The sequence below is a fragment of the Drosophila willistoni genome, assembly GCF_018902025.1.
Source record: "Drosophila willistoni isolate 14030-0811.24 chromosome XL unlocalized genomic scaffold, UCI_dwil_1.1 Seg142, whole genome shotgun sequence".
NCBI classification, from domain to species: Eukaryota; Metazoa; Arthropoda; class Insecta; order Diptera; family Drosophilidae; genus Drosophila; species Drosophila willistoni.
The window spans coordinates 7,103,188-7,126,750 of NW_025814053.1; the positions used below are offsets into that span (position 1 = coordinate 7,103,188).

General features: G+C 33.1%; 1 protein-coding gene across 8 annotated transcripts in view; it reads left to right on the forward strand.

Moving 5' to 3' along the window:
- Positions 1 to 304: 304 nt before the first annotated feature.
- The window catches only part of LOC6644876 (disintegrin and metalloproteinase domain-containing protein 12), a 34,949-nt gene continuing 11,690 nt past the window's right edge, over positions 305 to 23,563 (forward strand). The window contains exons 1-20 of one of the 8 annotated variants that reach the window (XM_047011514.1): positions 305 to 942; positions 2,836 to 2,886; positions 5,547 to 5,695; positions 6,217 to 6,273; positions 7,882 to 7,955; positions 8,293 to 8,365; positions 8,881 to 9,027; positions 9,125 to 9,433; positions 9,504 to 9,673; positions 9,734 to 9,903; positions 9,970 to 10,133; positions 10,189 to 10,353; positions 10,413 to 10,557; positions 10,617 to 10,788; positions 10,848 to 10,967; positions 11,042 to 11,219; positions 11,410 to 11,560; positions 12,525 to 12,630; positions 21,324 to 21,479; positions 21,560 to 21,621. In XM_047011514.1, coding sequence (XP_046867470.1) covers positions 873 to 942; positions 2,836 to 2,886; positions 5,547 to 5,695; positions 6,217 to 6,273; positions 7,882 to 7,955; positions 8,293 to 8,365; positions 8,881 to 9,027; positions 9,125 to 9,433; positions 9,504 to 9,673; positions 9,734 to 9,903; positions 9,970 to 10,133; positions 10,189 to 10,353; positions 10,413 to 10,557; positions 10,617 to 10,788; positions 10,848 to 10,967; positions 11,042 to 11,219; positions 11,410 to 11,560; positions 12,525 to 12,630; positions 21,324 to 21,479; positions 21,560 to 21,621 — 2,689 coding nt within the window. In that variant the 5' untranslated portion in view covers positions 305 to 872. Of the gene's footprint in view, positions 943 to 2,835; positions 2,887 to 5,546; positions 5,696 to 6,216; positions 6,274 to 7,881; positions 7,956 to 8,292; positions 8,366 to 8,880; positions 9,028 to 9,124; positions 9,434 to 9,503; positions 9,674 to 9,733; positions 9,904 to 9,969; positions 10,134 to 10,188; positions 10,354 to 10,412; positions 10,558 to 10,616; positions 10,789 to 10,847; positions 10,968 to 11,041; positions 11,220 to 11,409; positions 11,561 to 12,524; positions 12,631 to 15,787; positions 15,946 to 21,323; positions 21,480 to 21,559; positions 21,622 to 23,563 lie in introns of those variants that run through there. The other 7 variants (XM_047011513.1, XM_047011515.1, XM_023176920.2 and 4 more) reach the window with 7 other exon arrangements.

The following is a 23,563-nucleotide window of genomic DNA, read 5'->3' on the forward strand; positions in this document are numbered from 1 at the left end:
CATACATGTAATAGTTAAAGCCAACTTATTCATGCAAATGACTAATAAACAAATGTTTCTTCTCTCTATTTGCAGCTTAACGTCATTCGATCAACGCATTTATCAAATTCAAACAAAAGGAGCATTGTGCATATTGAATCGGACAAACCAAAAAGTATTGTTACCGAATTGAACTAACCGCGATTGCAATCGTCTATGCAATATTTGCTAATAGTGAAAAAGTGTTAACAAAAGTTTACTACAATATTACGGCATACAGAGTAATCCCGTGTTTGCCTTTGTGATTTGCTGCTGCTTTTTGTGCGCTTTTTTTTTTGTTTTGTACACATGCTTTTTGTTTTGTTTTATTGAGTGAAACAAGTGAACCATACGACAGACACTGGTCAGCCAGTCAGTGAGTCAATCAATCAGTGAATGCATAAGCCAGTGTAAGAGCAATACAGAGAAAGCCAGAGAGAAGAGGATAGAATGCTTTGTGTAACGTGAAATGAAGCCACACAGCAAGTTTAACCTTTCCGCCTACAGCAGTCTCGTCTCACTGGTCAGCCACGTCCGCCTGCCACTGCCATCCAACATTGCCTGAGGACAGAGAAGTAAAGAAGAGTTAAGGACACGGGGGCATCACAACACAAATGGCCGAGAAGCAGACACAATTACAGAAACAAACACAACAAACAAAACTTCACAATAAAAACAGAAAGAGCATATGGTAATCTGAGAGAATATTCAGCTTCGACTGCATGAGTGGACAACCGGCGAGTGTAAGATAAAGATTCACCCGACTGGACTGGACTGGATTCAACTGGGCTGGCTAGGAGAGAAAAAGACAAATCGTCATCGTACTAAAAGCCCACATCATTTCAACCGCCGTCATGTGCATAACAATCGCCTATTTCATCCTGATGGTAGCCCAGCTGAGCACCTTGGTCCACTCCGCTGGCGGTAAGTAAAAATTTAACTTGAGATTTAACTCGGAAACAATTTTTAGTAGTTATATTGACGAATGCCCATCGACTTAATCTCACAGTTATCCTATTAGATTAAACCAATAGGCTTTTAAGGCTCCAATAGGGCACAATCTGACATTGGTAGCGTTTTAGAATTCCTACGCTTTACCGTCGCCTACGAAACTCGGCAAAGCGTTTGGATTCTGAAACATTATCTCTGCACATAGCAACATTGACTAAAGAGCTACCAAAAGGATATCCATGTCGGGGTCGCAATAAGCATATACATCAATAGCAGAGTTGATATATACATAGCTATACATGTCCGTCTCTCCGTCCGTTTGAAAGCTAAAACTAAACTAAAGCTTTTAGGAATTCAATTATATCAATTTTTCGATTTAATATTTTCATTTAATTCGTCCATTTTAAATCTAAACTTTGCTTTACAATTTTTGACAAACTAAATAACAGATACAAATCAAATTGTATTCAATTGTAGTTCCAGAATTTCTCCAAGTAAAACTGTTTAATATTGATCATGAGGGATATTTTTTTAATCTAAATCTACATGTTTTATATTCTTACAAGTGTAAAAAGGTTAACTTAGTTAATCTAGTTGTTTTTTAGATTATACACTCAGTAAGGCAATAAGTTCCAATAATTATGTTCAATTAAATAGGGTTTTAGATACGATTAGAATTTTTGTACCGTACAAATCAAGAGCAACTGAGATTATTTTTTCTATATCTAACATTGAGATCGCTTAACAGGATTGGTCTGTTAAATAAAAATACCTATTCTACATCATTAAAAACGTTAAATGATGAGGATTTTTTAGCTTAATGACTTTGATTATTTTCCAAGCGATGCTGAAAATGTAGAAAGTATTAGTTATTTTAATCACTTTCCTTTCAGTTTTAATCCAAAAAGGTGGTTTGCTTTTTTAGTAATAACCAAACTAGGTAGTCAACAAAATCAAACTCCAATATATTTGTTAAAAATCTAATGAGTATATAATATAGTTGTCATTTAAGTACAAATTTATGAATTTTGCATAATTCATTTAGCAGAAATTTAACTTTAGCTTGAAATATTTCCTTTTCTTTTTGACGGTATGCAAAAAAGTAAAGCAAAACTTTGGAAGGTCCTTTAATTTTTTTTAGACTATTTACTTGAAATTAAACTAGGAGAATCAAATGGGTGTATATTGGCCTCAATTGCCGATTTAATTGGTGTATTATTAGCCTTAAACTTGGTACATATGACTAAAACTATTAGTTTAGAAGGTGATGGAATACTTTTGGCGCTTATCTTATCACCCAAATAAGGTCACATTGCGTATACGTAATTATAAAGTACACCATTAAGTTAAAGGTACAGCCAAAGCGGCCTTATTAGCAGACATTTCAACGTAAATTCTGATTTAGTTTAGCATACATTAGATGTGGTCCAACCCTGAGCCAAATTAGTTATGGTCTACACATGACGAATACTTTAATTAAGAGAAAAGTCATTAAGGTTTTACATCTTACATAGCCTGACCTTTAATATTTATATTCTACATTCACTTTTAGTGTATGTGTTAGAAAACAAGAAGCGGTCAAAGCGAACTGCTGATAAAACAGCTGACATTGATCGATATATTTGAATGATTCCTTATATATAGACCACAATGTTAAACGTCTTTTAATGTATTTAACTTGTCTTAAAATTAAACTTGTGTGGCATAACTAACATTAAAGAAAATCAAATAGAAATATTAAATCAAAATTTCAAGTTTCCTTTATTAATTTATAAAGGAAACTTGACATTTTGATTTCATATTTCCTTTGGTTGACATTTCATTTCTATATATATAGACTTTAATATTGATTTCCTCTTTTTACAGAAGCTGATTACACACTTGATGATTCATTTTGGAATGAAGAGAGTCCCGTCGGTAAGTTTTCAACCGCAAAAGCAAGACAGGAAATTAATAGAAATTGCATTTCCTTTTTAATAATCATAAGTGCACTGACTTGATTCAATCGACCAAAGGTCCTTTTACGCAATTCACTTTGAATTACTCGATTAATTTTCAATTTGTAAATAATAATAAGATGCTTTTACATTTGGCATGAAACTAGCTAGCGAGAACAATATTGACCAGTCCCGGCAAAACATTCCATTACCAGTCTTCATTTATATTTTCGGCTCTCCGAATGTTAGGACTAGTCCTTACAAAATTTATTCACAATAATTAATCTTCTTGAACGGAGTTGGGGAGACAACTTGGAAATATTGAGGGTGGCTTATCAATTTAATGATACTGAGACATCAGGTGTAGGCTGTATATACATACATACATATATGGGAATAAATTATTATTGATGAGCAAAAAACCGCCAGTTGACAAGGATAATTATTTCGCTAAGTGTAACCGTTTTTCGTTCCCATCATCTATCTTAAAAAGCAAAGTCCATAAATCTTGCACCAGCATAAAGGTGGGGAACTAACTCACAGTTGTTTTAATGAAATTTAGTAGACTGCCTAATGTTAAACATTTGTATTCTCACTAAGAGTTTCTTATTGGTTCAATCTATTCTATGATTCTGTTCGGCCAATACACAAACTTTACTTGCCTAACTCTGATCCCAATAGCTCCTAAATGGAAGAACAGACATATATAGCTATTTTAATTCAGTTTCTCATGATAATTAAGCATATACATATGTTTGTATGTATGTATAGGTATACATACACGTCGAATAGAAACGCCTTAGACTCTGCGTGTCAAACCAAAAGAATCTGTTGCATGCTTTTCGGCGCTGCCTTTCATATGGCATGACAAAAAAAAACAACAAAAAAATATCAAAGAAGCTAACATCGGCTATGCCGAAGTTTATATACCCTTGCAGTCCTTGGTAATAATAATTTTACATGTTCAAAATTTGTTTTCTGCAACTCAATTCATCAATATACAAACAAAACAATTTTACTCTCTATTTTACAATTTGTTCTTTTTCTTCCCTTATTCCCAAAGCAAAGCAACGCACGCATACACATACAGTTCATGTAGCGTTGCGTCTGTGTGTGTTATATTTATCCGATCACATTCAAATTTTCTGGGGTTTTATATCCAATATTATCACATATGTAAATTTCATAGCATACTCCGATTTTTATGAAAATGTTTCTTCTAGTTCTTCTAGAGCTATATGATATAGTGGTCCGATCCTTATGAATTTCATACTTTTTCCCGGGTAATAAAAAACCCCGAAACAAAATTTCAGACCGATAGCTCTTAAGACGGCTGAGTAAAACGCATACGCACAGACGGACGGACAGACGGACAGACGGACATGGCTATATCAACTCAGCTTCTCATGCTGATCAAGAATATATATACTTTATGGGGTCGGAAACGTCTCCTTCTGTGCGTTACAAACATCTGACCAATTTCATAATACCCTCTGCAAGGGTATAAAAAAAAATTTAGATCAGTTGTTTATTAAAATACTTGTTAAATTGTAAACATAAACTAAGCGTGTTGCCCAAATTGATAGATATTGCTTGTTTGTATTGGCTATTTAATCAAAGTTAAAGTTTTTAATTCTAGACTTTTTTTGACATTACGAATTTTTAATTAACTACATTTGACAAACAATGACAAATCATTTTGCGATCTATTATTAATACTCAGAAAAATATATGTACCTATATATTAGTCAAATTAAAGTATTTTCGATTTCATTCAAATATTTACAATATAAGTAAAGGAAAAAATAGAAATCTGAGTTTTTATGAAGTGCCATGGTTTTTGGTTTATTAAAAGAAACTAAATTTACAAATTAGTTCTATTTTATTCTTATTCAGCATCAACAATCAAGTCCATTAAGCCATCTCTACAGCAAATACTTTGGCATAGAGGCTTTTAAATTTAGAAGTTTCGCCCAACAGGTTATTAATAAGTGCTTGGACTGCTCAATCAAATTCTAATGGAAATGAAAGAATAAAAAAGTTTAAAGATAAAAACAGAGCTCTCTTATAATAGTATCTATTATAATTTGAAATGAAATGAAATGCCAGTGATTGTGAGACCTAAAACTTATTCCTTTTGCTATATTAAGAGCTAGTTATTGAGGAATCCGAATTAGGCTACATTAAAAATGATTGATTTTGAATTTATATAAAGAGATTGTTAAATAGCATTTTTCAGATATTTTGTGCTAAACATAGTTACAAACTAAAGTCTATTATCCATGCATTCATTACTTCTAAAGATACATGCACTCAGATTTGGTTGGTTGTTGTTAAAATTTCTTATCTTATCAGCCATCAGTTTTCATCAACTAATCAATTACTTTGAAAATGATCAAAATATTAAAATTAGCATAATTGAAATAGTGGCGGGATATAATTAGTTAGTCTATTGCTTTAGTTTTATGTTGGTCATCTTTGACTTAGACAAGTTTTTAAGTTTAGGAAGTTTTTTTTAGGAAATATTAAGTCTTACTTTCATATCTTGGTACAACAATCAAACAAATGAAGCCTAAAATATTATAAGAAAAATTTCTTATAAAAATCAATTGCATTTGTGTTTTGTTTTTCTTCCTGCAGGTGAAGTGGAACGGTTACTCAAAGAGTACAGACAAAATCAAGAGCTGGTGCGTCGAATCGGTGGTCATTACTATCAGATCATATACCCAGTACAGCTGCGTCATCACGAAAAGATGGGCATCTCGACGCGCGAAGTCAGTCCTCCAAAGGTACGCAAACGTTTACATAAGCGAAACACAAAAAATGTAGATATTCATAATATGGTATGTTCATCCTTGATTTCACACTCATTCATTCATTATGTTTGTGTTTGTTTTGTTTTTTATCTATGATCACATTTCATCGATAGAAAGTTTCATTCACTGAATGACAAATGTTGACAACCAAAATTTAAACCGCTTTGGTTAAAGAACGCAAATTCTTCAATTTAATTGAAATTTTTATATTTGTCTTTATTCGAATTAAACTTAATTAAACTATAGTCCGATCGAAATGACAAATTTACCTTTTTTCAATTGGATTCAACAAGTGAACACCTTTTTATCACCGTCATAGATAGACTAACCTGATAAGAAATCCAGATTGACTAAGATTTCTTGAAATTTAAAATTAAATTTCTAATTAAATTTGTTTGATGACAAAAATCCTTCAAAAGTATATACTTATCGCTATGTTTATGTCCCAATCCTTAATAACTATCTGATGTTTTTCATTTCTGCATTTTTTACAGCCTGGACAACGTCCTCGTCCACATGATGATAGCGGCTTTAGCAGGGGCAGGACAAAGGTATGTACATATAAACAAAATTTACATAAATTCAGCAACTACTTGATTGAAATTGTTCACTTAAATAAATCTTAGATCTTTAAATAATGATGAAGTAAGAAATCCAAAAAGTGCTCCTTTCAGCACTTGATTTTTATAGAAAAACGAAACGAAAAAGGTGTTACATTCCATATCAAAACTGGGTCAACAAAATGGAAGCTAAAGGCCTTAATAATGACATTTCTTACTTCCTTAAATCAATTAGTATTTCTCTTACCTTATGCCACAGGCTAAAAACACTCAATAGGCTCATTTGCAACTTAAAACCAAAATGTAGATACATACATTATAAAATTTACACAATTTTATTTAATTTCCATGTCAATCGATTGCGTAATTGATTGAATTTGAAAAATGATTTTGGCGCAATTTGAAATGCATAGTGGTTAATCACATTAAAAGTTGTTATCGGCCCAGACGGACAGCTCAGTTCAGTTTTTGGCTAACGAGCCCTAAGAAGGGGCCAGGGGACAACAAAGTCAATTACCTTGATTAAATTTCTTTGCAAGCACCCAAAAGCTGACTCATTAGAGCGAGGGGATTAGGAGGACATTCGGTCCCATAAGGAGCGAAAAAGAAAAAAAAAAACGAGGGTCCTTGAGAAACAATCAGACTGAAGCAAAACGATGTTGTGCTGTTTAGACCATCAATGACTAAAAAAAAACCTACTTTTGCCCAAATTACTCATTTTGTAAGACTAGGACAACGCCAAATGGCATGCAAAGTTAATAACTTCTATCATGAAATCTAAAACAAAAGTACATTTTGCATTAGCTTAAAGATTAAGTCATGATAATATTGAAGAGCTGAGTTTTATTTTGACCACAAATTTGTATTATTTTATGAGTTATTAATTTACAACGAATTGTCATAATATTAATAAAGTGAACCTGAAAGAGCTTACAAAATTCTTTGTCATGTCTTATGATTTTCTAAGAGTTCATATTAGTACTTATTAGTTTTTTTCAGATAATTTGACATAAAACTCATTAGATTTCGTTTTTTTTTTTATTAGAACAAATTTCATTGTAACAAGGTTACACTGTAGTCGATTGATTTTAATACAGTTAAAAATTTGTAATTCAAATTCATATTCATTCACCTTTTCTGTTGTGTGAATTTTTTGTTTCAACTTTAATTCAAATTTTTTACCATGCTTATGTTTTCTCTTTGTCCTATAAATGTTTTACATTCTTTTTAGGTTTTACAAATGATAAAACATTTCACATAACTTTCAAAACTATGCTCATCTTAATTAGTGACATTAAATATTTATTCATTTATAGAAACTCTTAATGATGCTCGCAAATAGTAATGCCATTATAGAGTCTTATATATCTTACTACAAAATTCTAGAAATGCTTATTATATAAAGAAATAAATCGAAGATGTGATCTGACATGTGGCTTATAAAACTAACGCTTAGTTAGTTGAGATTTCTATTTAAAATTATTTATAAGTAATGAGGTTGAAACTTGGTTAGATATTTGTAATTATATTTTTATTGAATGTGAATGTATAGTTTAAATGATAATCTAATATATTTACTTTTCTTATTTTTACTTTTAGAAGCACTTTCATCGCACGTCGCTGCTGATTAAAGCTTTCAATCACAAATTTCGTTTGGATCTAGAGTTAAACTCGTAAGTATTCATACAAATGAAAATTTAAAACAGAGAACTACAGAAATTGCAAGCAAACGATTTCATTTAAATATTGATTTTAATAGTTTCTTTATTAAATTTTACTAATATCATACTTTATACTCCACTTATAGTTTTAGATTTCTCAAATTAATGACAAAATTTAGAAAACAAAAAGTCTATAATAATTGGTAAAAAGTAATGCAGCTAATTTTTTTTTTGGCCTACAGTTTCTTTAATTTGTATACACAATTTTAGACGCTTAATGGATTTCATTGTAAACATATTATTGACCTTCTTATTGTTTTTTATCTCATTTTTTTGCTTTCTTTCACAGCCAACTTCTTTCACCCAATATTCAACAGAAACATTATCATGTTGGAGGATATCTGGTGGATGGCAACAGACATGTAAGTAATATTTTATTTATTATTTCCATAAATGTTAGCAAAAGTATATATCAAAGTCAACAATTATGACCCACAAATGTAAAATGAATTAAATAAAGTTCGTTATGCATTTCCCTCATACAAATATTTGTGGAAAAAAAACGGATTATTATAACAATACAAAAAAATCAAAAACAAAATAAAAAAAAAAACCTTAAATAAAAATTAAATTATTCAACAATATGCTCAGTTTTATTCAAACTTAATTATAACAAAATATCACTCATATGACATGTAATTCAGTTAACTTTGTAGGATTCAATTTATTTGATTTCAAATGAAAAGTTTTTTACATTTCTGTTTGGCAAATACGTAAATATTGTTCAATACATGAAAAATGTAGTCGGGTTTTCTTAACTTCAAATGAAATATTCATAGCATACTTTTAAGGGCACAATGAAAATTTTGTTGATAATATGAATATATTTATCATTTTTGGTTGTTGTTTTATCTTTTTTTTTGCATATTTTTATTAGGATATTGAGCACTGTTACTATCATGGAACCGTAAAGGATTATCCAGGAGCTAGTGCAGCTTTTCATACCTGCAACGGCGTCAGCGGAGTCATACACATTGGCAACGAAACATTTGTCATTCATCCGTTTTACGGTGGTGATCTATCGGTTAGTATATATATATATAAGTATATAATTACTTTTTACTCTCTTTACGAAAGCAAATATTTATATATGTACATGTATATAAACATTCATTATGCAGAAACATCCGCATGTTATTTTCGAGGCACGCACCAAAGCGAACAAAGGATGTGCCAACTCGGGCAACCTGGACTCGTGGCGTTTGTCCCGTCGCACTAAGCATCTGATGCCATCGGTGGGCGTGCCTGCTGGTGTCGTTGATGAGATTCATCAAAACGGCGCTGGCCGCTATAAGCGAGATGTTCGCGAGGCCACAAAATACATTGAAACGGCCATTATAGTGGACAAGGCCATGTTTGATAAGCGCAATGGTAGTACGCGAGCGGAGGTAATCCATGATGCCATACAAGTGGCCAATATTGCAGATCTGGTAAGTAGTGTCTATATATAGCCATGCAATTAAATTCTCCTCATTCCCGTCCGTTCATCCGTTCATTTAGTACTTTCGCACATTAAACACACGCGTCTCTGTTGTGTACATTGAGACATGGGGCAAAAATCAGGCCGTTATCGATGGCAGCAAGGACATAGGCAAGGCTATATCTAACTTCAATGACTACACCTCAAGGAATCTATTTCAAATTGAACGTGATACCACACAACTACTAACGTAAGTGATTTCCGTTTTTGTCGAATTGTAACAAATACTTACTACAAACATTTCAAACAGGGGCGAAACGTTCGCTGGCGGTGAAGCCGGCATGGCTGTGCCTGAGACTGTCTGTACTCCGCGTGCTGTTGGCATCAGTGTGGATGTTAATGTCTATGAGCCGCATCTTTTGGCGGGCACCATGGCCCATATGATTGGTCACAATATCGGCATGGGCCACGATGATGGACGTAAGTACTACACAATACATATCTTATCATCAAAATGCCTAATGCCCATCTCTGCATGTCCTGCAGGCGAGGAATGCTTTTGCCGAGACTGGCATGGTTGCATTATGGCACAGTCAATTGTTGGCCAAGAGAATGTGCAGCCATACAAGTTTTCAGAATGCAGTAAAAAGGATTACATTGACGCCCTTCGCACAGGTCATGGCCTGTGTTTGCTCAACAAACCGAATGAAGTGAGTTAATTTGCTTAAAGTTCAATTGCAGGACTAATTGATTCCTTTTCTGTAGATTGAGCTACGTAGAAATTGTGGCAACAAGGTAATCGAAGAGGATGAGGAATGCGATTGCGGCACTTTTGAGGAATGCGCATTGGATCCTTGCTGCGATGGCATCACTTGCAAACTGAAATCGGAAGCCCAATGCGCCAGCGGTGCATGTTGTGACCAATGCCGAGTAAGATCTTGAATGCAAATGTCAATGGTCCTTGTCGTTTCAAACATTTATATTTTTAGCTTCGTCCCAAGGATTATATATGCCGAGACTCACACAACGAATGCGACCTGCCTGAGTATTGTGATGGTGAGATTGGGCAATGTCCCTCCGATGTATACAAAAAGAATGGCTCGCCCTGTGGTCTCAGCAAGGCCGGAATCTCTGGTTTGTAACTCGTTTCAGCTATCAATGATGACTAATTTTTAGTACAATTTCTTCCATAGGCTATTGCTTCCAAGGTTATTGTCCAACGCTATCGCTGCAATGTGAGGCTATATGGGGTTATGGAGGATCGGCGGCCGATCGGCAGTGCTACGAGCAGTTCAATTCAAAGGGATCGATCAATGGTCATTGTGGGCGAGATGCCAATGAGCATTACATCAAATGCGAGCCAGAGTAAGACCACTCAGATTTCATGCTAAATCTGTAGCTACAAAATTTTCCAATCACTTTAGGAACGTCCAATGTGGTACACTTCAATGCAAAGAGGGGGAACGACAGCCAGTTAATGATGGTATAGATCAGCTTTATTCACGCACCATCATATCGATTAAGGGCCAGGAATACGAATGCAAGTGCGTATCATTGATTTTTCATTGAGTGAGTGGTAGAGTAAAGTTTGCTGACCTTACAAAATGCATTTTTTCAGGGCAACCAGCGGCCAAGTGGGCTCAAATAGCTATCCAGAACATGGCCTGGTTAAGGATGGTACGCCATGTGGTGATAATTTGATTTGCCTCAACCAAACATGCGTCAGTCTTTTCCCGCATGTGGATCAAACCAAGTGCCCAACAAACAAACAGGGTCAAGAGTGCTCAGAACGCGGCGTAAGTTAAAAAGAAAAAAACAAAAACAAAAAAGTGTCACCCAGCGCGCACTCATGAATATGTAGATGTAGCTGCTAATGGCACCTACCGGCACCTACATACATATGTACATCTATACATATACATATATGGCATACGCACACGCACACAATTATATCACAACAACACATATTGCATATTACTCTTGCAGGTCTGCACGAATACGAATCGTTGTTTCTGCGACATGGGCTGGGGCGGTGCCGATTGCAGTTCTGTCGTACTGCTTACAACACCAATACCAACAGAGGCACTGCCAACTCCGGAGAATACAATCAAAATGGAAAAGAAGGAGACCCCATATGGTAAGAGACAAAGCTGTAGAGGTCAAGGTCAGCTGGTGCTTGGGCCTTGCCTCGCCTCGCCTCGCCTTGCCTTGCCATGCCATGCCATGCCTTACATCTGTGCCGGCTAAGAGGCACATCCTTCTACCCCGAAACGCTAACCAAATAACTTATCTCAACTCAAATCGATCTTATCCAAATCTAAGCTCAAACAGTATTTAACTAATCTGCCCCAATCAAGTGTAGTGAGCCAAAAAACCAAGTCAATGTTTTGCCGCCACTGCAACGGCCATAACTCACAATTGATTGATTCGATTGCGATTATTCGATTTGTTACAATTTGGTTTTGATTTAATTGTATGACAATGGTAATCACGCCGTCACGCGGTTACTTCTAGGTACAACCAATTAAACCAATTAACGAACTGGGCCCCAGAAAACCAAAAAACCAAAAGCCAAATTCATCGCATAGCCATACTACAAACTACAACTAGCCATTTAACACAACCATAATACAAAAACATAACATATTAAAACCACCAGCCCTTATTCACATTCAAGTTTCAAAGTTTATTGAATCGAAAAAAAAATCAAATCATTTAACTAAATTTTTATACATATTAAGTATTAAGTATTCTGCATGCTGCTCACTTTCGACAAAAAATTTCAAAAACTCAAAAACAATTTCATCAAAACGCAAATTAAGACAGTTTTCCAATTGGCTGGTCTCAATTCAAGTAAACTTAACAAAGATCACTTTAAAGCCCTGCATTTTTCGGTTAGACATTACAAATTTTTGAAATTTTCTAGGGGAAAACCAAAAATACAAAATATCAAAATCATTTTACATAATAACCACTATATATTGAAAACAAAAAAACAAAAATCAAACGAAATTGAAGATGATAAAAAAACCAAAAAAGATGCAATTCATTTGTGTTTAAATTGTGACAATTGACAATTAAATCGGAACCAACATTTGCAGGCACCTCTGACAAAAATAGGATCAGCACATTAACCATGGTCATCATTTTAACAGTTATCGTCAAATGTGTCTTCATTAGTTTTGCAACACTGGCCGTTTGCTACAGGTAGAGTACCACCCAAACGCAAGTCCAAACAAAACATTGTTGATCCCACTAACCTTACACACACACACACACACACACACACGCAAATACACTCACTCACACACACACACACACATTTACCTTACTATTTCCTTTTTATGCCCTCAAGCTCATCACACAAAATGTATGTATGTATGTGTGTATCTATGTACTCAAAATTGGTAACACAAAACTTATAACTTAAATACAGTCAAAGATGGTCTTCTCTCTCCTAAAACTTCTCTTACTTTGATTTATTGGCTGTAAGAATTTTGTATATTTTTGCGTGGAAATATCAATAAATACGCATACATACATGCACACACGTACACATTCCAATGATAATCTGCCAACATTCTACCAAATTTTCATTTGCATTTTCCCCCCACATCTTCATCTGCGCTAAAATCGTTGCATACTTATCTGCGTAACGTAATTGCGTACATAAATTTCTACAATTTGCTCACCATCTCTCTCAACTCTTAACTCTCAACTCAACTCAAAACTCCACTCTACTCTTCACTTTTCTACTTCTTCTCCTTCTCTATATCTTTCTCTATTGCTAACTGTTAAAATACTCGTATTGTAGTACATACTATATATACATACATACATAATTATGAAAGTGCTTTGTAATTTATTGCCATATTCTACTTACTTAATCAATTTATAAATTATTTTCATTATTTTCTCATTTTATGTTTAATTATTTGTATTTTCGTCACAGACACATTTACACACACACACACACATACAAAGTCAATCTGTCCGAATTGAAGTAAATGCAGTGAAAATTATCAAAAGGCATTCGAATATAATTTATTTCTGTTTGTTACTTCATCCAAACTGCCAAACAAAACGAGTTCATTTTGTTTTAATAATACAGCTAATTTATTTTGTTTACTTGGGGATATTACAGAAATAGCTAAACGCCTTAATTCACTTACCCAAAAGTATGCTATACATATTTCATAGCTAAACTGCGGATTCTGAGTTCCATTAATATGTGAAATCACAAAATATTTTTTGAATTTGGCAAAATTGCTTTCAACTTTCATTGCTGAATAAAGTTTTTTGAAAGAATTTCTTACAACTTTTTGAGACTTTTTTTTGTCATAATTTGCTCGTTTCATAAAGAACTCTTCGTTCTTTACTCAAAAAGGCAAAACGCATATAGTCCTGCCAATAAACAGTCAATAGAAGCAACATTTCTAACATTTTTTTGTTTATTTTAGATCAAACAATGAATGATAAAAACAATTTTTTTCTTGTTTTTCGTTATTTATAGAATTTCGTTTTGTGTAAAAAGCATTTAAAATTCATAAACAAAAATCATGTGTCTCCATTCAAATGCATAGCATTGTATTTGTGTGTGTACGTGTGTGTGTGTCTGTGTATGGAAGATGAATATACTTTGATTATTTGAAACATTGTGTTTTCATTTGGATTTTGATTTTTTTTTTTTGTTTTTTCTGGTTTTCTGTAGCTATGCACGTATGTGTGTATGCCCATGAATCGTCTATATATAGATGCATATATACATATATATACATATATGTATATATGTTGAAATTCATAAGCATATATGCAACATGCTGCATGTTTTGCAATGCGTATAACTATTCTGTGTGTGTACCTATGTATGTATTTCCGTGTAGGCGCTGATCCGTGTGTTATCCTTTTGTTTCTTGGTTTCTTTTCTTTTGTTGTATGTGGCTAGGGCGTCAAAGTCAAAATCCAATTATGTTACATAAATCGAAACAAAACACAATGCATACAAATCACACAAGGAAGCTAAACGAAGATAATTGCTTCTTCAAAATCTCATACACTGCATTTATAGAGAGAGAACATTGAACGAAACCAAAATAAATGTTATATATCGTTTTGATTGGCAATTTCAAGTAAGAATCGGTGGGGCTAAATCTCAAACAATTGTGCATCTATTCCTTTAACCCCTCTCCAACCCAAAATACTAAGTCACTTAATAAATATTCATGGCTACGATCAATCACGCTCAAACACACTCAAACACACACACACACACACACCCACATACATACACACACAATCATGTCATTTTAAGCAACATTTAAAAAACAAATTCAAACGAAAGTCAAATCCTTTTCATATATAAAGGAAAATTGTAAGAAGTTGGGTAAATTTTCTGCTTAGAACTACTTGGATTACCATTGTCATAGCCTGTGTGCTGCAAAAGTTAAAGGAAGCAAAGAAGCGAAAAAGAGAAAAATTAAATACGAAAAAAACAAAGAAAAGAAAACAAAAAAATTGTATTTTACACTTTTTTCGTTAAGTGTGTGCAATTGTGAGAATCGTTTGACTTTGGCTGCACTGCACTGCGATGCGTTTATGAGGCCAGAGCCCTGGACGAAACCCAAAAAAAAAATAATAATAAATAAAAATCAATCACAACAAAAGCACAAGAGGCCTTCCACAAAAATAATACCCCCTCCCCCAAGTACCCTTTTTACCCCCAACAAGTACATGCATACATGTATGTATGTATGTATGTACATACATATATACATTTCAATAGAAAGATGCTGATGTATGTATGGATATACATACATACATGATGTACGTACATTTGAAAGCGGATGCCTTTTGCTTAATTGTGTATTGCTAAGCTACACATTGATTTGATTGATTCTGTTCTGTTTCTCGTCCAATACGTACAAAAGTATGTTTGTTTTTGCTTGTCTTTTTTTTTCGGCCGATCCACAATCCAACTGTAATAATGACATCAACGCCGTCCACAAAAAAATAAACAATAAACTTGTATAACTTGTATAAATAAAAAAAAAAACTAATCTACTCCAACTATCCGGCGTGCCAATTTATCAACACACACAATGCGCTGCAACGTAAATCAACGTGAATATATATATATATTTATATATATATATTTATATATCTCTAATATGTTTAACAACTATGATGGACCAACAATTAACCAAAAAAAAACAACAAAAATATATCTATATATGTATAATTTTTGCAATTCCTCCTACCACCAAACCACTCACACTCACACACACACACACACCAACTGAACTATATTTATACAAACTTAAATACTTGAAAATCGGAACAATATGGCAAAATATGTCTCGTATAGAGAACTACCACGGCTCAAATACAGTGTTCCTAGTCGGTGTTCTAATGTCAGTTGTAGGGTTCGTTTTTATAACATTCACATTGATGGCATTGTGCTACAGGTCAGTTGTAGTACATAGAAACTTCTCCCTGTGTCTGAGGTTAGTTGAAAAGAAGTAATGAAAAAGCCAGCTCTAAATACAAATACAAATTACAACCACAAAAAAAAAACCAAAAAAAAAAATACAAGAAAAAGAAAACAAACCTTTAAAAAAATATTTACAAACAGAAAAAAAAAATCACAATTACAACAAACAAAAAAACAAAAACTGTAGCAAAATTCGAAAGAAAAAAAAAAACTGCTGTAAATTTTCCTTTTCTTTCGTTTTCGCATTTTTGATCAATTTTCTTGAAAATAATGGTTTTTTGTCTATGTCGTAGAATTAAAAAAAAAACATAAAATAGACGTTACAATATATATTTCTATTTTTTATGTTCCGTATCATTTGATTTCCAAGAACATAACTAGAACCTTGAATCCTGGCCCATAATCACACAAAATACAATATATATTTCAATAAATCCAAACACCAATCACAATCACATCCACACACACGCACACACATTACTCACACACATTACTCACACATACACAAACTACATCTCACTTTAAAATAGAATCTCTCTGACCAAAAACAAACGTAAACTATGTACATATATGTACAATTGGCCAATATCTTCAATCGAGAAAGTCCTCTGAGGAACTGACTAATCCTGTAAATAAATTTCATGCCTTGAAAATGATAAGCAACCATGTTCCTATATTGATTCTTGAAAGATATTCTTTAAGGAAAAATTCCTAATTACACCTATGTATATATATAATATATTATATAAACATCAGTTTCAAAAATTTGTGATATCGTTAACTAACTTAATTTACTTATTTGATCAAAATAGATCGTATAATTGATCAAAAATCAAATCCAAGACGAATCTTACTTATAATAGTTGAACTCATATGTTTGAATATGTATATATTCAGTTGATTAGAAATCAAATCTGCAATTTAATTGCTGAGTCTAAGACGAATCTAACTTATTCATTAGAATTACTTCAATATGTTTGATCGAAATCCGATCTTCAATTCAATTGTTGGTCTAAAAATCACCTAACATTTTAAACAGGGTTTAATTTTTACAAAATCATCTCAAATATCTAAAATGCACAGAAAAAGAAACACTTACTTACTTAGTATACATGCATATAGTCCATATTATCGATTTAAACGCACTTACTATCGAGTTCTAATCTAAGTAATCGATCACTCGAGGCTCACTGTCACACTTAAAATATATATTCATATATATATATATAAAATATAGATAAATAGTTATTGGGTAAACAAATCGACATAACTAAAAAGCCCTGTACCCAGTTCTACTTCGAAATCATTAGAAGCTTTGAACGGCGTTTACTTTTCAAACTCGTTATTAAAAATGCTTTTTGGTTTTCAATTTTCAATACTTATGGTTTTCAAATATATTGGTTTTTTCTTTGGTTGATTTCAATATTTTGTTTAAGCTTGAGCGATTAAACAACACAAAGCACAGAAGATTTGCATGAATAACCAAATAGTAGACCCGTCTGTCCGAGAAATACTTACAAAACTTATCTATAAATAAACACAGTGAAATCTCGGTAGAACGTACATACATATATGAGATGACTTTACTTTAGTTAATTCAAAGTGCTTTTTAGTTTTTTTTTTTTCTTTTTCAAAGGACCTAAAATAAAATTCGTTATATTGAGTTTTTAGTTACCAAAAAAAGTTGGTTGTAGCGAGGTTTCACTGCCTATTGAATAGTATTCTATAGTATTACACAAAAAAACCCTCTGGCATTCAATTCTCGTGTAGAATTAAAGACTGATACTAAGTAAATTACATTTTTTTTTTATTTTTTGTTTCGAATCAGAAGCATGCTTCAAAAAAAAGGGAAAACGGGTACAGGGCGTGGGGGGAACTTAGCGAAAAGAAAGTTCATTCTTACTACATCGAGGGCATTGAATGTTCATGGTTAATATATATACATACATATATATATTATATATACTACCTTATATACTATATATATATAAATCTAGTTTTGTTAAATTTTGTTTTCGTTATCGTTTCGCTTACGTTTTGTTCTATGTTTGTTTTTAATATATTTGTTTTTATTTCGAATTTAATTTTACAAATACATGGCGTCATTTTTAGTATGTGTTAGTTAAATACTAATTAATTTTGTTGATTATTCTAAAAACAAAAAAACGAGTGAAAAAAAGCATACAATTTGAACAAGACCCAAAGACCACGCAAAAGGATTGCCATTTGTGTATGTTGTCGTTGTCGTCAACGCGGCGGTTATCTTGTTGACGTTTTTCATTACTACTTTTGTTCAGTTTAGTCTTCCAACCCAAAAAAAACAAAAAAATAATAATTAAAATAAGTTAAATAATATAAATAAGAAAACAAGTGCGCTTACCAAACACAACCAACTATCCCCTGCCATAGTATAAACCAGAGCAATGCCACATCATCACGATACTATATAAAACAAAAAATGAAAACTTAAACTAACAACAAAGAAGAAGAACATTCCACACATACCCATAGTAACCCCACAGTGCCTACCATAGTTATCAGTACACAGACTGTGTGTGATTCCCCTCTATGCCCACACCTCAATACAATGCCCAAAAAAAAAAAACAAAAAAATGCTAACTTGCAGCCCAAAGCCAAGAGAAACCAGAAATAATAATACGCATACATGCATTTGTAGGCTTTTGACATAAGTATGTATGCAGGTCAAGACTGTGTCCCATCCCCAAAACCGATAAGGTGCAGAGATCGCCAGTTATCGATCTCTCTCTCTCGCTCTCTATCGAATATTGCGCTTAGGGCCCAACATAGACGAAACTGACTTTGAGTTATGGTGGTGCTTTCTGCTGAGTGAGCCCGCTGTGTTCCGAAATGCCAATAAGCCTGTTACAAAAAAAAAAAAAAAAACATTGTCTTAAAGACAATGCGAATACAATATACACACATAAAGCATTAAATATCAGCATTTATGTTTTGTTTGTGTATTATGGTATGTCAACCGATATCGATAACAGACAATGCCAATGATATACATACAATCCCCACCACGCCCACTTCACACAACACAATAAAAACCACTAAAACGAACTTGTATACTTATAACATAACCTCAAATCAATTAAAATTAAAAACCTACGACGACAGCTGCGAATCGTTCTGTCCTTTTCTCCCGCTCTCAACATACTACTATTACTACACACACACACACACACACACACACATATCCAATCTCATTTTAAACTACAGAGAGATCGGCATGAATAATTTGCTTAAAAAGTATAAAAGAATCAATTAATCGATGAAAGCCAAGAAGAAACCGAGAAATTGATTTATATTTCGGGATGTCATCGGAACCGCTAAACGCCTGAACCCACCTGCGCAAAACTATGCTATACATATTCAAACGAAATACCAGGCTCAGAAATTTCGCAATTTCTGTGACATCCCCGAACAACTAAAATTAGCCAATCAAAAATACTTAATATACCTTTATGTAAGAGATGCTATATACATATTTCTATAACCCTGCAATCTATTATTATCCTATCGAATATAGGAACTACATACATATATACAACCTTTTGAATTGCATGATGAACTGGTGAACAGAGATTACAGTAAGTTTTGCACGTAAATTCCAGTGTTAGGACTCTAAACCGTGGACCAATATTAAACCTTTTCGTGTAGTGAATGTTATTCCTGCCGATCTCAAAGTCTCATTCACTCATTGTTCCTCCTCTACCTGCTCCTCCTCTGATTCTTGCTACCCCTTTGCCATCATATGCTTCTCTGTAACCCATATTCACCTTCAACTCGACTAACAATTCTTCAATCATGACTCACACTAACACATTTACAGAAACAATTTTCTCCACTGCGCTTTTAAATTACACAATTTGATGTTGTATCATAAATGTCTGTATAAGAAAAACAAAAAAAAAAACCATAAAACCAATTTGGCTAGAACATCATATTCAAATATTTTGTGTTTTTCGTTTTGTTATGCCTCTGTGTGTTATTTGCGAAAGATCCATACATACACCCATTTATATTCATATGTACCTTAAACATATTATACAAATTTTCTTGTTACTATGCAAAAATGTTCATCATCTTTTTGTTAACTCAATCAAATTTCTCGCTCATTTTCATTGTTGAATGATTTATTGTGTTGAAAATGCATTTTCTTTATGACATTGAATACATTTGATTCTTATCCCACACACGAACACACACACATACATGCCAATACTTCGATGTATAGGTATGTCTGTGTTATACAGAGATTTCTTCATTTTTGATTATCACACACACACACTTACACACACACACACACACACGCACACACACTCACACTCACACACACACACATCCACACAATGTTTAATTTTTACCAATTGATGAAACCAAAAAAAAAAAAAAAAAAAGACTTTATTACAAACATTTTATTAATCAAAAAATCTCATCATAACCTTTCGTTTCCTGACAACAACATCAATATATTATATATATTTACATATATATTGATATATATATATATATATCAAAAACCAAACCAAACCGTTTCAACAACAACAAAAAACAACAACAACAACAACATCAACTACAAAAACAATATGAAAACTGCAACCAACTATCAAAATCAAAAAATCGAAAAACCAAAACAAAAACCGAAATCAAAAAATCCGATAAACGATATCTGAAACCTACAAAATAAAATTTAACAACGTGATCATCCATCTCTCTGCATATATATACATACATACACCTATATATTTATATATATATATATATATGTATATATATCCACATACACATCCGTACATGCGAACATTGTGTGCATGTGGGTGTGTGTATATGTGTGGGCCTGCTTATGTATCATACGCTCCGTATTCATATATATACCCATATCTATATACACATACATATCGGTATATATGTCTATATGTCATCGTTTAACAACAAACCAACCAACCAACCAACCAACAAACCAAAAAACCACCGCCACGCCCACGCCACGCCACGCCACAACCACAATCCACCATCAACCAATCAACCAATCAATCAACTAACCAATCAATCAACCATGCCTGACCCCAAATGACAATCTGCATTGAAATCGTAATGATTTTCTATATAATAAAATAAATAATAATTATAAATATGATAACTCTCATATATATATATATATATTTATATATATATATCATACACACGCCATTGTACGCTTTTGAAACCTATAATGTCCTTGTGTGTGTATGTATGTGTGTGTATACGAAAAATCTGTAATCTAAACGCATATAAATCAAATCAAATATAAAATAAATTCGATACCGATACACCGATATTCCCCGATAACCCTCTGATGATGCTGATGATGATCATGACGATGACGATGATGATGCTGATATAGACGAAAGACTACTACACTTAAGTATGATCCGCCCTATTCGAAGAAACCGATAGCCAAAAGCTATACGACACCAACCGCACCCAATCATCATTCCGTTGAGGAAGTCTCACTGGATGGCTCCAGTAAATTGGTGTATGCCAATCAAGCAGGATTTAGGTAAGATCGCAACACAAATTATACTTAAATACATGTACATATATCCAATGGTCTTTGGTTTTAATGTTTCGTTTTCACAGGGACAAGGGCATTCATGGACGTCGCTATACGACAGGTGGTGAGGATGATCAGTCGCATGCAGGTTAATACATTATCCATTCAAAACCATATCATAAAAGCATGTTTTTTATGCTCACACACACAGACACAGAGACAGAAGCACACATACCAAAAACAGATACTACTTATTGATTGTAGAGCATATATAATGTATATTTATGTTATGTATATATATATATATATATATTCTTATGATACACCACACTCAGAACACACACACACACACACACAGAAACACAAACATGGGAAGCACAATTTGAAATGAAGACCTACATACGTACACCCATATACCATTCCATTTCAAGCCAAACCAAAGCATATATAGTTTAGCATAGTAAGATATCATCTTAGGCATCTTAGGCATCTTCTTTGCTTTCAAAATCATCGATTTAATTAAAAACTCCAAACTTCCAATTTGATACATATACCCACAAAGCATTTTATAAAGTTTCTGATCATCTTTTTCGATTCCTTTTTCTGCTTAAAATAGTTATAAAGCCCAGTTTCTGATCATAAACGGGAGCAAATTATTTCAGTTCCAATGTGTAAGAGCTACGTAAAGTCAGTGGCGGATTAAGCTAGAGCAGGGCCTAAAATCCTGCAAGACCCCAAATATTTAATTATCGGGATCATAATGCCAATTAGACAAAAAAAAAAATGGTCAAAAACGATTCACATTAATTTGCTAGAATATTTTTGACAAAAATTTAGTTCTCGAAATTTTAATGGAGATTGAAAACTCAATACTCAATAAATTTGAATAATATAGAGCTTCATGAAATTCAGGTTTATTTAAATATTTCGATGTTCTTTGGCATTTTTTGCCCTCACTTGATAATTAGCTTCATAAACATTTCAATTAAAAATTGGATATTTGAAAAGCATCACAAGGAGATATCATTTTTGGAAATTGCCTAAAATTTGGCAAAGAATTTTTACGAATTTTTCAAATTTGATTATCAGTTATTTTGCTCGGACTGTATTATGGTAATAATTAAACAACGTATAAAACTTTTCAATGATCAATAATCTTTTAACAGTCCTGCTTCTAATCCGGCTAATCCGGCACTGCGTAAACTTCAAGTTATTCACAAAATGTCATTTGAAAAACTCAATTGTTTTGAAGAAAAAATGTTTAAAATTGAATTCATATTAGAATACTTTAAAGACACGAGTTCATTTGCCACAAAACACTTACGAGTACAATTAGTACATACAACAAATTCATTTGTAGAGAGCTTTAGATTTCCATAACTTTTGCATACTCCCATGATTCATGTTTTTACTCACAATAGGTGTTAGTGCCTTTAGAATTTTGGTACATATTTTAGCGAGGGAGGCGGATGAGACAAGTGCATGATTAAAATGGAATACGAATATCCAACATCGTGAAGAAAATAATATATAAAGTAAATCGACATATCTGTAAGAGAAAAGTAAAAAAAAAAACCCAATTCGACTTCTCCTAATATCAGAACGTCAGTTTTTGTGTGTACTTTGTGATGGACTCGTTTTGTGGATGAAAAATCGAATGGTTTTAGTTAGAAATCAAAGGCATATGACAGTTTATATAAGAAGTTTAATAGCCACGAGATCTAGGGACATTTGTCGTACAGGATACATGGGGTTTCGGCACATTACAGAACCAAATAACTCAATGCACGACTGAATCCCACAGCACGAAAAGCAAACAATTGAACCACTTGCACGAAAGTTAAAAAGTAATACTAATAAGAAACTTATTGGGGCGCAAAAGTAATCATTGGATTTCTGTAGACTCAAAATGTAGTAGCCATTTTGATTCGAAATGTTGGTTGATGGCAAATGAAAACTATCATAAATCGACTGATTACTCTTGCGCCACGAAATGTGTTCAAAATCAGCCCGACGTATTTCGATGTGCACTCCTCTGTCTGACACTGCAACCCAAAAAATTTGTATGTTCTTTTACATGTACAAAACGG